The 15,174-nt window shown below is 42.7% G+C and overlaps 1 protein-coding gene across 3 annotated transcripts in view; it reads left to right on the forward strand.

Moving 5' to 3' along the window:
* si:ch211-51h4.2 overlaps window positions 1-15,174 on the forward strand; it is a 153,495-nt gene that overhangs the window by 67,629 nt on the left and 70,692 nt on the right. For all 3 annotated transcript variants that reach the window (XM_042007008.1, XM_042007009.1, XM_042007010.1), the window contains one exon: window positions 13,978-14,077. In XM_042007008.1, coding sequence (XP_041862942.1) covers window positions 13,978-14,077 — 100 coding nt within the window. The remainder of the gene's footprint in view (window positions 1-13,977; window positions 14,078-15,174) is intronic.

The raw sequence follows: 15,174 nt of genomic DNA on the forward strand, positions 1-15,174 counted from the left end.
GCAGATGGGCTACAGCAGCAGAAGACACACCGGGTGCCTCCTGTCAGCTAAGAACAGGAAACTGAGGCTACAATTCACACACACACTCACCAACACTGGACAATAGAAGATGGAGAAACGTTGCTGGTCTGATGAGTCTCCATTTCAGCTCCACATAGATGAGCTTCATTTTGTCTTGAAGACAGATAATTAAGGGGAGGATGCAAGGCAGAGATACATCCTGAAAACATGAATCCATCCATCTTCTTGGCCCACTTTGGGCCCTTTAGTACCAACATGGCATGGTTTAACCACCGGGACTAGAAGCTGGACCTGATGAAGTGGACAGTGGGTGTTTGACAAACAAACAAATCTCATCATATGTCTATATAAATTTTAAAAAGGCCTTACACGTTTTCTATCATATTATTGAAAGTAAAACATATACCTTCATCCAGAGTTTATATTTTCAGCCCTTCATCAGGAGAAATGCACTCAGACAAAACAGCCAAACACAACAAAGACTTTCACACTTCTTTATCAAGTCTGTGTTTGCATTATGCAACTTGACCCTCTTGGGAAATTAAAGGAAGCATCTCCTCTCAGCGAAGTCCTGGACTGCTGGGAGGCTGGCACATCCACTAACAGCAACCTGAATATGAACATTCCTGACTACACATAACACACACACACACACACACACGTATGCATTTATTCACACCAGTGCTTCCAAATACAAAATTGTATAACCAAAATTACGAAATTTGCTGTTTGTTGGCAAGTTGAGGCACTTAACTTTATGGGGGAATAGCAAAACTGTCTTATCATTAGCTGTCATATATTTATCAGGGCTCCAGACTGCAACCGAATGGTGGCATTTTGCGACTAAGATGTGAGACAGTGTGAGTGAATGTTTCATCTACTCAGCGACCGATACATTAGCCTGTCTTTTTCTTGTAGGAGTTCTAACTGAATTTATTTAGTCGCTAACAAACTTCTGCTCCCTCTTCAGCCCAGTAGTTCACAGTAATAACAAATTAGCTGCTGGTTTGTCGACTCAAACTAACTTCAATACGAGAAAAGGAGACGAACACCAACGAAGAAGACGACAGCCAATGTGTGTGTGAGCGGGGGCGAACGACCTCTGTGATTGGCTAATGTGTGGAAAGAGGCGGGTCTTGGGGGAATTTATTATTCCTCAGTGTTGCCAGCGTAGCGACTTTGTGGCTGTATTTAGCGAGTTTTCAGACCCTCTAGCGAGTTTTTCTGGTGTTATTGGAGACTTTTGGAGACGGAGGTGAATGAAGGGAGTTTATCTTCCCAACGAGGAGCGGTGCTGTGCAGACCCTCTCATACGAGGCTTGGTCTTCTCGCAGCAGCAGCTGCCAATAACCCCCAGCTGCAGACTGCAGAATGGGGCGGGGCTGGACGTCCAGGGGGCGTGGCTAGACTGAGGGGCGTGGCTAGACATTAATGGATGGTTGCATTCAGAACCCCACTTGTGGACAAATGGAAGAACTACAACGGAACTTCATTAATTTATTTCCAGCTGTCTGTAAAATGATTTAATCTTTCTTACATGAAAGAAAAGGCTATTCTTTATAGTATCTCAACAAATATGAGCCATAAAAAAGTAATAAATATAAATTTGTAAAATTATGATTTACTGAAATACAAATTTTTTTTGTGTGTGTAAAATTATTTAAAAAATAACCTTGACTATTGAGAGCACTTTGCTTATGAGCAGTGGGCCAGAATAAATAAACAGGTGCAGAAGTTTGATGGAGTTACAGAAAACACCTGATTGTAGCAATCTCATCAAAGTATTGTTGAACCAAATACACACACATACCTATACATTATGTATGTGTATATAGATAGATAGATAGATAGAAGTACTTTATTCATCCCAAGCTGGGAAATTTAGGTGTTGCAGCAATACAGTCATTTAGCAGTTGTGCTTCTTAAGGTAGCAAAAAATGAAAAACAGTATAAAAATTTCAATATTTACAAGACTTATACAAGGAGATATTTAGCTATACACAGTAAGAGTGAGAATAGCCAGCGAATAATATAGTCCAGTGCAATGATTAGTAGTGAACATGAGGAGTTTAACTGTGCAAGGTTGATCCAGTCAGTGCAAAAATTCACCAGTTACAACAGTCACTCATATTGTTATCTCTGAGACCATGATGATGAGTTAAACAGTCTTATTGCGTGTGGCAGGAAAGATTTCCTAAAGCGGTCCTTGAGACAGCGAAGCTGTCTGAGCCTTTTGGAAAAGGAGCTCCGCTGTCTGTCCAGCACAGGGTGGAGAGGGTGGTCCGGGTTGTCCAAGATAGATAACAGTTTGTTCAGTGACCTCCTCTCCACCACTGCTTCTAAAGTGTCCTGTCTGCAGCCAATGACAGAGCCAGCCTTCCTGATCAGTTTGTTCAGTCTGTTGGTGTCACTGGCTGCAATGCTGCCCCCCCAGCAGACCACAGATGAGAACAGGGCACCGGCCACAACAGACTGGTAAAAGATTTCCAGCATCTTGCTGCACACGTTGAACGACCGCAGCTTCCTCAGGAAGTAGAGTCTGCTGCAGGCCTTCTTGTACACAGCTGTGCTGTTGGTCTTCCAGCTCAGTCTGTTATCAATAGTCACTCCCAGGTATTTATATTCCTCAACCGTGTCCACATCACTACCCAGGATGCAGAGGGGCTGTGGAGCTGATCCCTTCTTCCTGAAGTCTAGCACCATCTCTTTGGTCTTGTCCACATTAAGCAGCAGGTGATTCTTACCCGCCCACTCCACAAATCCGTCCACCAGCCCCCTGTACTCCTCCTCCCGTCCACCACTTATACACACAACAACTGCAGAGTCGTCAGAATATTTCTGAAGGTGACATGACTCTGAGTTGTACTGAAAGTCTGTGGTGTATAAGATGAACAGGAATGGAGAGAGCACAGTGCCCTGCAGGGCTCCTACATCACTCATCACCACATCAGACAGGACACCGCCCAGCCGGACAAACTGCGGCCTGTCCGTCAGGTAATCAGCGATCCAGGAGACAGAGGACCCGCCGACACCCATCAGCCGCAGCTTCCCACTCAGTAAAGAAGGCTGGATGGTGTTGAAGGCACTGGAGAAGTCAAAGAATGTGACTCTCACAATGCCTCCACTACCATCCAGGTGCGAGTGAGCTCGCTGCAGCAGATAGATGACAGCATCATCCACCCCCACACGTGGCCGGTAGGCAAACTGCAGAGGGTCGAGAGAAGGTTTCACCAGCGGCCTCAGGTGGGCCAACACCAGCCTCTCCAGCACCTTCATCACATGTGATGTAAGGGCAACTGGACGGTAATCACTGAGGCCAGATGGAGATGACTTCTTAGGAACAGGAACCAGGCAGGAGGTCTTCCAAAGTTGTGGTACCTTCTCCAGGCTGAGGCTCAGATTGAAGAGGTGCTGGAGAACTACAGACAGCTGGCTGGCTGGTCCTCAGTATCCTGGGGCTGATACCGTCCGGGCCAGCAGCCTTGTGTCTGTTCACTCTCTCCAGCTGTCTCCTCACCTGCCAGGCTGTAACAGTCAAGCCAGGGGAAGGGGTTGGGGCGGGGGGAGGTGTTATGGGTTGAAGTCCAGTCGGATCCAGTGGGCTCACTGTAGGGGGGGGAGGGGAGAGCAGTGGAGCAGTTGGAAGAGGAGGGGGGAGGTGTGGGATGGCTGGGGTAGGGGCAGAGGAGACAGGGGCAGTCTGAGAGCTAAACCTGTTGAAAAAGGTGTTAAGCTCGTTAGCTCTCTCCCTATTACCATCAGCCAGTCTGCCTCTCCCCCCACATCCTGTGATCTCCTTCATTCCAGACCACACCTCCCTCATGTTGTTCTTCTGGAGTTTGGCCTCCAGCTTCCTCTTGTAAGCGTCCTTACACTCCCTCAACTTGTCCCTCAGTTGGTGCTGCACCCTCCTCAGCTCCTCCCTGTCTCCAGACCTGAAGGCTCTCTTCTTCTTGTTGAGTAGGGTCTTCAGGTCGCTAGTGATCCACGGCTTGTTGTTGGGGAAGCATCTAACAGTCCTGGAGGAAATGACAGTGTCCTCACAGAATTTGATGTATTCCGTGATGCTGTCCGTCTTACTGTTGATGTCCTCCCCATGAGGCAGGCAGAGTGCATCCCAGTCTGTGCAGTCAAAGCAGTCCTGCAGGGCCTCCTCAGCCTCCTGTGTCCACCTCCTCACTCTCCTTGTGGGCACAGGCTGCCGCCGGACAATAGGCACATACTTTGGTGAAAGCAGAACCAGGTTGTGATCTGACCTGCCGAGTGGGGGAAGGGCGGTTGCACTGTATGCTCCCTGGGCGTTTGCATACAGTAGGTCCAGAGTTTTATTGTCCCGAGTGGAGCAGTCCACATACTGAGTGAAGTCAGACAGTGTTCTGTCCATGCTAGCATGATTAAAGTCCCCTGTGATTACCATGAAGGCATTTGGTTGCTGCGTCTGCAACCGGGAGACGACGGAGCTGATGACGTCAGCGGCGGCCTCCGCATCAGCTGATGGGGGAATGTAAACAGTTACCACAATGGCTGATGTAAACTCTCTGGGCAAGTAATACGGCCGTAGCCCACCAGCCAGCAGTTCCACGTTTGGGTTGCAGAGACGCTCCTTGACACGGACGTGTCCGGGATTGCACCAACGTTCATTCACATAAAGCACAATCCCTCCTCCCTTCTTCTTACCGCTGTCTGTCACGTCTCTGTCTGCCCGCACGGTCACAAAGCCGGGTATAGCAACGCTGTGGTCCGGAATATGTGAGTGCAGCCACGACTCCGTAAAACTCAGTAAACTGCACCCACGGTACTCCCTCTGTGTTTTAATCAGCGCCGCCAGCTCGTCCATCTTGTTCGCCAGAGAGTGCACATTCCCCATTATGATGGCAGGAACAGCAGGCTTGTATCTCCACTTCCTTGCCTTCACCCTCACTCCGGCTCTGCATCCCCGGCGTCTCCTCCGTAGCTCCTTCGGGATATCGTGCCTGATCCCCGGCGACAGTACAGGTTTACTCAGCGCTAACAGCTGGTCGCGAGAGTAAACAATGGGCCTGCCACTGTGAGCGTTGCTCTCGGTTACGAGGAGTAACGAGAGCAGCAATAAAAGTGAAAAGAAGAACTTGGAGCATACAAAAACCATTGCTGTTCCGTTGCAATAAATAATAAACACAGCGAAAAACCAAAGGAAAAATAAAATAAATACTAAATAAATACTAAATAACAGTAAAAGCACCCGCAGAACTGGAGCTGCTGCAACAGGCGTCCGACCAGGACGGAGGCGCCAAGCACCGGATATAATATATATACATATATATATATGTATATATATATATATATGTATATATATATATATATGTATATATATATATGTATATATACACACACACAAACACTGAGTTTATCCATGTGAATCTAAAAACAAAACAGAGCCTTTGCAAACATTTTTATTTCCCGTCAGTACCATTTTATTTGTAGTTAGTGAAAACGTGCACAGATTTTTAGGTTTTGTTTCTCAACACACTCGATCATGAAGTTTTCATAGTCTGCTTGACATTTGAATGTAAACATGAATGGCTCATAAACATCTTCCCAGCTGTTTTCGATGGTCCAGTCAGTTTCTCTTGTTTGTTGGATAACATCTGCTCTCTCTGGTGGATCCATGGAGAGAATTTCGGGGAGGGAGACCTTTCCTTGAAGACCATTCCTGAGGCACCACTCAGAAGCCAGTTTGGCATCCTTAAGAAATGGATGCTTCTCCAACAAAAATAAAAAAAATTCCACATAACAATAACATGAACTTGACCTGCTGAAATAAATTTAATAAGAGAAAATAAAAAATTTAACAGAATATGCTATACCAACTCATTCTCTTCCAGGTTTGTGGAAATCCTTTCCATTGCTGTTTTTTCTTTACTTTGGGGATCTTCGTTCTATATAAAACAGGGCAGGGAGGGATTTTAATTACAACAGTAAAATTATTTTTTTAATGCAAGTCTGTCTTCTGTGGGGTTTATCCTGGCTTGTGACTGAACGACATTTCAAGCCACATTTAATAATGGTAAACTCTGTAAGAAAGTAGAAGAAATACTGTATGCCAAAGAATAATTTGCCAAAATATTTATAGAAATGCATACCTTTACTGTGAGAAACGTTATGGCATATAACATTTGTTAAGATAATTTACAATAACAATTGTTTCAAGCTATGAAGAATTCCCAAATATGACCAAAAAAATTGTAAAGTTATCTAAAAATATTTTAAATGTGATTTTGTGCTCTTAACAGATTACCTTCATGTTTCACTGTAGCATGATTTTTCATGTGGTTAGTCACAGAATGACTTTCTGTTGTCTTGTAACAGCAGAAAGGACTTAAAAAGAATGGTGCATCTGAAGACTTGAGAGGCAAAAGTTCCTCTCCGGTCTTAAAAATGGTATGGTGTCTGTGGAGAAAATAAAAACACACAATACGCCTTTTTAAAACAACTTGCATAGACTAATCTTAACTGGTTGATATAGAGATGCGCAGATGACTTATTTTTTCACCCGCAACCGCTTCTTAAAATCTCCCCCTGCCTGCTACCCGCCCGCACAAACGATTTTTTTACCAATTTTCAAAACCGCACCCGCCGACCATCCGCAGAATAGTTTTTAGGTCTATTTAAGATGCCTCTGCTATTTGGAAATGGCCGGGTTTTCCCGTGATAATAAAGTTCCTAAGATTTAAGAATGATCTAAAGATCTTACCAACAATCGAGATCAGCAGGCACATCGTTAATGACCGCTGATTCAGCTCACGTTGTATTTAACAGGTGCATTAAATCAGCAACTTATGCAGGCAGTTGGGTTACCCCGTGGCAAGTTAATGGCAGGCAGAATTTACCCTGTAAGGGAGCAGGCGCACAGCAGTGCATGGAGAAACATGAAGCGCGCACTAGCCTGGCGCGCGGGGAAAGGGGGTCGAGGTGATGGCAGATGAGGGTCTGTCACCGATGAGGAGTGATCTGGAAATGGGGAGAGTCTGACTCCGGAGAGGCCCAAGTCCACCAGCCAGAGAGGGACCCTCAGCATCACCCCAAACCTCCACAGAGAGACAGATCCACCGCCAGCACGCGGCGCATCTCACCTGTCGGCCCACACTTGTGTTCTGCACCTGCAGACGCTGATCGCCCTTTAAAAGGAAAAGCTGCGTTGTACTCTGAGCATGCTGAATGTGCCGTTAGATTGTAGTAAATGCCATGATTATGCACACTTTTGCTCCTAATAGTGTCTCTTGTTTCTTTCTGTGGCTAGTCTTCTCCTGGATCAGAGCGCTACGAGCCGCAGAGCCTTCCTGAAACATCCAGCTTCAACATAAGTTTTTATTGTTATATTAGCCTACAGCAAAATAAATAAGTCAATTTTGCAGTTGATTGCCTGATAAAAAAAAAAGTGATTTTCTTTCGTTCTTTCCTTTACGTTTGGAATAACATTTAAAATAGTTTATTTGAGTGCTTGAACTGCAACCCGCCCGAATGGAATTAAAACCTTAATTTTTCGACATGCAATCTGTGCATCTCTAATATCCACAACTTAAAACCAGATAGCAGCATAACTCAGTTTGAAGTTAACAGTATGAAACATGCTAGCAGCAAAACGTTAGCACTTAAAACTTGTCCACACCATCTCAGAGCAGAAATTATCACAAAAGAAGCATTTTTACCGTACACAAGTCTGTATTACTGTATTAATACAGTATGTGTTAACTGAATTTCCCTATGGGATTAATAAAGTCTTTTTCATTTAATTTAATTCATTTTATTACCTTCCCTCTTTTCGATTCATACTCCTTCGTCGAGAATTAGCGGGATCTGCTACAAAATGGTCATGCAGGAGTAAGGAGATGGATAATCCAATCAAAACGTAGCGTGGGCGGAGCTGGACGTCCAACCCCGCCCAATATCCAGCCCCGCCCCGTTCTGCAGTCTGCAGCTAGGACCCTCTCGCAGCTGCTGCATTCAGACGACGTTCAGCTCTGTTTCATGACCAGGCTGGAAATGAAACGTAGAAGCTGCTGCTGGAGGATCCTGCTGGTTTACCGTCACAGTAACGTCTGTTAATGAAGAGTGTGGAGGAAACATTTAAAAAGTTAAAAGTGTGAGATGTTAAAAACTCCTAATTAAAAAACAAAATACACTTAAAAAACTGAACTAAAAAATAAAGAAAATATTGACAGAATTATTATTTAATTTTATTTATTTGCTGTTCTAAACATTTTTAAGTCGTCTTTTTATAAATTTCTGTCTTTCCCTCTACATCCCTCTTTATAACAGCATCCATTACAACTATATGTACCAGGCTGATGATGCTAATTAGTGACTTGTAGGACAGCCAATAGCTGCTGTTCTTACTGAGGAGTGGGAACAGTGTCTGGAGGAGCATCAGTCCCTGAAACTGTTTATTACCAGGAACTACATGGACCAGTCGTACCATGCCCTGTAGGGGAAGATGGGGACAAAGTTTTCTGCTTCGACTACAAAGAAAAATCAGTTCAAATCTGATTTTATTTGATTTGACAAGTTCTACGTCTACTTGTTTTGTATCAGTGTTTGTGTTTTTTGTAAAGTGAATTGTAAAGATTGTAATTTCTGAATTTATTGTTAAAGTTTTTATCACTAATACGGTGAAAATGAGAAGAAATGTGAATTTTTGCTTTGCAAGGTGATTTCAGTGTGGCCCCTAAATTTTCTGCTTGGGCTCTTAAAAATTTAAGTTAGGGGACGCTGTGCTCCTCGTAAAAGAAGTTAGTCTGGAGCCTTGTTTATAACACTGTTATTCCCTCGCAGTGCAGAAATGCCTCCTCGCGATGTGTGTTTTCACTCGCAGTTTCCAGTTTTCTTGCTTGATCATGGCCTTGTGGGTAGCGTGGATTTATGGGCATGTCCTTACTGCACATTGACATGATGTTTTCTTGTTATATGTATGCACAGGAGGCATAGGCAGCACGTCCCCGTGGGTCAGATGAAATGTTAAAACCTTAAAAGTTTAAAATTATATTTAATTTGATGTCTGCTTTGCAGTTTTTTACTCTCAACAACTGTCAACAAATATTTGACTCTTTCCACAAAGAACAAGCCAGCGTTAGCGGCGGGTTTGCTCGATGTGAAGCTCTCTTTGTTGGAGGGTTAAAGCTACTCATTAAAACAGCATGTAAATGCTTTAAGCTACGTGATCCATCAGTCACACGTGTGGGATCAAATAAAATCTTAATCCCTCGTCTGCATCCAGACAGGATTTATTACTGAGCATGCTTGAAAGAGTAAAGCACAAACACGTTTCAAGTTCCTCGACTCTGGTCTGTTAGAATTTTTTAGTTGTGAAGGCCTTTTGGATAAAACATTGTACTGGATTGGTTTGTCTTGATTTTTGCATTTGAGTGAATTTAACACTCGATCGCTTTGATTAAACCTGCTGTGATGGTTTTATCTTAAAATTCTGTTTTATTAATTGAATCACAAGCTGTGAGCAGCGTTTAAAGGGTTTGACAAGGTTTATGGTCACTTCATTTACTAACTCTTTCTAATGTTAAAGCCTGCTTCCTGCTGGAAAAGAGATGGAGGTGGCTCTGAGCTCTCATCAGTTCCTGCAGGTGTAGTAGCCTACTTCCTGAGCTCCCGCTGTGTGTCTGGTGGTCTTGGGCTTTTCCGGGTCAGTGTTTGTCAGCATTTCGGAGTGTCAGCAGTTCAGTAGGAGCTCTTGAGAGAACTCCTTGGGACCAGGCCAGAGTCCATTTAACACGATCACAACCCAGAGGATTACACTGCCTGAAGGAGCTGTTGCAACATCTTCTGCTGGGAAAGCTTGACAGCATGTTGGCCTGTTCTACAGCTTTCTCCCCTCACTCACACCTTGTACTCAGTAAAGCTATGAATTTAAGACTTACAGGATAGTTTTCTGAATTAGCTTCATACTAACCTGCCAGTCTGGTACCATACATACACTGGTATAATTATACTGGCTAACACCACTTTCAACATGGCTCATGTCTGCTTTCAGTGGTAATAAAGGCAATGAACTCAGGCAAAGTGAAAGGGAAGTTTTTTGGCATCCGTTGCCAACAAACATTCTTGTTTTTCTGTGAGTCAGAGATGTTCACGAGTCACTTTTCCAAGTCCAAGTCAAGTGTCAAGTCACTTTAGTTATAATGAGTAATGTGCTGAATGGTCTGAGGAGAACAGTGGAATATCTAGAATTTAAAATCCAGCCGCCTCCTTTAGTTTCATGCATTTTATAACAGATGGTGATGGTTTACTGGTCCCAGTTTAACATTTTCAAGGGCGGATCTGATGGTTTAACGTTATCAAGGGCGGGTCTGATGGTTTACTGGTCCCAGTTTAATGTTATCCAGGGCGGGTCTGATGGTTTACTGCTCCCAGTTTAACATTGTCCAGGGCGGGTCTGATGATTTACTGGTCCCAGTTTAATGTTATCCAGGGCGGGTCTGATGGTTTACTGCTCCCAGTTTAACATTGTCCAGGGCGGGTCTGATGATTTACTGGTCCCAGTTTAATGTTATCCAGGGCGGGTCTGATGGTTTACTGCTCCCAGTTTAACATTGTCCAGGGCGGGTCTGATGGTTTACTGCTCCCAGTTTAACATTGTCCAGGGCGGGTCTGATGATTTACTGGTCCCAGTTTAACGTCATCAAGGGCGGGTCTGATGATTTACTGGTCCCAGTTTAACGTTATCAAGGGCAGGTCTGATGGTTTATTGGTCCCAGTTCAACGTCATCAAGAGCGGGTCTGATGGTTTACTGGTCCCAGATTATCATTGTCCAGGGCGGGTCTGATGGTTTACTGCTCCCAGTTTAACATTGTTCAGGGCGGGTCTGATGGTTTACTGGTCACAGTTTATCATTGTCCAGGGTGAGTCTGATGGTTTACTGGTCCCAGTTTAACGTTGTGTAGGGCGGGTCTGATGGTTTACTGGTCCCAGATTAAAGTTGTGTAGGGCGGGTCTGATGGTTTACTGGTCCCAGTGTAACAATACTAGGTCTAGGGTTGCAAAATTCCTGGAATGTTCAAAGTTGGAAACTTTCCGTGGGAATTAACGGAAATATATGGGAATTATCCAGAAATTGACTAAATTTAGGATTATTCACTTAACAGGAAACTTAAACATCCATCCATCCATTATCTTGACCGCTTATTCCATTTCGGGTCGCGGGTGAGCTGGAGCCTATCCCAGCATTTTAACAGGTGAGAGGCAGGGTACACCCTGGACAGGTCACCAGTCTGTCGCAGGGCCAACACAGATAGAGACAAACAACCATTCACACACACACTCACTCCTACGGAGAATTTAGAGTGTCCATCCATCGTTGAGGAAAATATATTGTAGCTAATCTCGGCTAAAACAACCAGATTTAATGCGAGCACAGTTATATATCTATGCCAGGCCATCACACGCACACAGCACACTTCTTTGTGCAGGGATTTAGAGGCCACGCCCCCTACATGCACACAAACCAGTAATTCCTTCAACCTGGAGTACTGGGGCCACACTGTCACACAAAGTCAACAAAGTTTTCATAATATTATGGGGTAAATTTATTTTATAAATCAGTTGTAAAATATTTTGAAGAAAACTCCAGTTGTTAACTATTTATCTCTTCATGCGGTTTCATTAGTGTTTATAAAAGCTTTTGTCTTATCTTATTTTACAGAAAAATGCCACGTTTGCCATCCGATGTGTGGAGGCGTTTCACACAAACTAATGTTGAGGGAAAGTCTTTGTATGTGTGTAAATATTGTAAATTTTGTGCGTAAAGAGTGCTTCAAAAATACAGCAGCATATTGTCAGGTGCCAAAAATTTCCTGAAGGCTCAAAACATATTTTGTAAAATTCCTTAGCTTAACTTCCCACGGAATGTTTCTGGAAATTTATCGGAAAATTACCGGAAATTTTCCTCCCCTTTGCAACCCTACCCAGGTCTGATGAAATCCACAAGAAGCTATGTTCACGTCACAGTGTTGGTGAGCGTGTGTTTCCTGTTCTTAGCTAACAGGAGGCACCCGGTGTGTCTTCTGCTGCTGTAGCTCATCTGGCATCGACAACCATGCTGCATTCAGTCACTTAAACCCCCTTTCTTCCTCATTTTGATCCCCAGTTTTGATAATAACTAAGGGGCAAGTCGTCTTTACCATGTCTACATGACATGTTGCTGCCATGTGATTGGCTGGTTAAATATTAATGTTAACAAGCAGGTGGAGATGATGAAGTGGATGGTGAGTATGTATTAAACAGAGAAAACAGATTTAAACATTAGGTAATAGTGTATTTTTCTCATTTCCCCTCATTAATCACTGATTTATTTCCATAAAAATGACCAAGTCTGCTTTTTGATTTTTTATCTGTGTCTTCTCAGACAGAAACAGGAAGTTCTTCTTAAAATCCTTATTATGAAATAATCTCAGAAGCTTAGAAACATAGTTCAAAGCTGCCAGAGACAGACCACAGGTATGTTGGAGAGGATGGCCTGGTCTGATGAACGGGTCTGATGGAGTTAACGTTATTGTAGGTAATTACAAGCTAACGATTACAACGCTGCGGCTCTAAGTTCATTGCTAACATAGATGCTAACAAGAGCTTTCATATTACAGTGATTGACCTCTCCAGGAGTGTTTTAAGGTGGATGTGGTGGATCCAGAACCCTCCGATCTTACTCCTTGTCTTTATTGTATGTATTTTTATTTACATGCATTGTCTCTATCTCTCTACCAAGTGAAACTGTGCTGGTAGAGGCGTGCCGGTTCAGACTCCTGCAGTAACCAAGGAAATGGGGCTATGGACACTAGTTCCTGAAAAAAGGACTACATGAGTCTCATGGGTTTTTTTTGTTTTTTTGTTGCTTTTGTTTTTTTTAATGTTTTTCTGTGTTGTTTTAGATCTGTTTTAATTTTTGTACACCAGCCAAATGATATGTTTTAAAGCAGATGGCTACCATCTGCTTTAAAACTTCGCTTGTGGTCTCTGCGCCACTTTTCTCAGTCCTGGTGACTGAGGGACAGGAGCGCTGTGGAGGTCCCAAAGTCTGTCCCAGTTGTTCAGCGACAGCCTGTGGACAGAAGGACAGTGAGGAGGTGGACGGAGGACGCTGCTGAAGCACTACAGGACTGCTGGCCTGAGTTTATATTCACCTTTTTCTTTGTTACTGATGTTTTTGTTGTTGTGATTAATGATTCTTTTCTACAGCTTGTCTGTCTTTTATAGGTGTTTCTGATGGTTGTCAGTTTTGTTTTGTCAGATGTTGCAGCTGTTTTGTTTTTTGTTTGTTTGTTGTCTTAACATGTGTAGCAGCTGGTTGTTTGTTTCTGCTAAGATTGAACAGCTGATGTTGTTATCTCTGTTAAATCTGGTGTATCCTTGTTTTTTGTTGTTTGTTTTTGTTTTCTCTTCACTCTCTTTTTCTCTCTCATTTACTTCCTTTCGTTTACCCCCCGAACCCTCTTTTCAGGTCCACCATAAGCATGTAAATCAGCAATACACAAATTAAATAATAAAGAATAATACTTAAATTATCAAGAGGAGCCTTATATCCATAAAGCTCCTCTTGGCAAAGCCAATTTGTTCAGCACAACAGCAGCCAGACCATTATTCTGCTGCCGCCGTGCTGGACAGGATGAGGTAAAAAAGAGAAATCTAATATAAAGCTAGCTGACTGCAGTAGAGAAAATAAAACTAAACTGTTAGTGAATGTTTTGTATCACAGGCTGAGGTAGCGTTTGAAATTTGAAGAAAATCAAAACTTCTGCAGGAAATGATAATCAGTAAGAAATCATTCACATGTAGCTCTCTGCACATTTTCATGTGTTCTTTCATATTTCGCATGTGTCACAAACTGTGTGTGTGTGTGTGTGTGTGTGTGTGTGTGTGTGTGTGTGTGTGTGTGTGTGTGTGTGTGTGTGTGTGTGTGTGTGTGTGTGCCTCAGGTGGCTGTCACATTTGCAGTGGGGTCGGAGGTCGGCCTTCAGAGCAGCAGCGACTTCAGTCAGATGGGGAAACCTTTCCTAATGGGCACAGTGGCTCTGGGTGAGAATCTCTTTTGTTTAGTCTTCCTTCTTATTATCATCTTTCTATCTTTTCTATCTTCCTTTTCTTTCAACCTGTGATCCCTCTTCTGCTGCCCTTTTTCTGTTGAGCCATGAATATTAAGGGCTGATGATGGTCTGACTGTAGCTTGAACCATCTCATTAGAAAACCTAGAGGCAACAGCAGTTCATTTCCTAAACAAAAGGAATTGTAGGAAATGAGACAACACGAGGCAGCAGCCTGTCGTAGGTCTGGTGTGACCTGAAATTACCTCACAGTTCACAGTTAACTTGGGAAGTAAAGCAACTGTGTTGAAAAAAGCCTGCATCATTTATATGAATAAATTAACAACTCAGATTTACAACCTTTCTTTCTTTCTTTCTTTCTTTCTTTCTTTTAGGGGTGGGATTTGATTAAAATAATCTAATATATTGGGGGCTTTGTAATTAATTCATCTTGATTAATTAATTACAAATAATGACAATATCTGCCTCAAAAAGTAAATTTTCTTTTTATTTAAATGGGGTTTAGTCATTTTTTTCCTTTATTTAATATTATGACTGTCTTGATTATTGTTGATATGATACTAAAATGATCGCTATCAATATTTTTCTTGCTTCAATCTATGGATTGAGTTAGGAATTTCATGATTGCACATGTGTAACACAGCACCCATAACACAGCAATGCTGCTTCATATAACGTTGATGCTCCAGCAACATTGTTTCCAACTGATTTCTAATTTTTTTATTAGTTTTGTTCTCATTTTTTTCATATTTTTGTCTTTTCTGCTCTACACAACTGCACTGCAGCATGTGCACCTTAATGCTGAGGTATCACAATTGGACCACATGTGTGAAATAGCAGTGTTACGTTCTTTTAAATGGGACACTAAACCAGCCAATCACAGACTCAGATTAAGTAATCTGATTGCTGATTGCTCTGCATGGAAACATGATAAAACACTTGTATTTGCATCAAGTGAAGCAGTTCAACTCAAACGGGACAATAATACATTTTCAGTTAGTATTTATCAAAGTTTAATTATATAGATTTACTGATATTATTTTAATAAAAACTGCTATTTAATCCCATTAG

Source organism: Melanotaenia boesemani, chromosome 14, assembly GCF_017639745.1.
Source record: "Melanotaenia boesemani isolate fMelBoe1 chromosome 14, fMelBoe1.pri, whole genome shotgun sequence".
NCBI classification, from domain to species: domain Eukaryota; kingdom Metazoa; phylum Chordata; class Actinopteri; order Atheriniformes; family Melanotaeniidae; genus Melanotaenia; species Melanotaenia boesemani.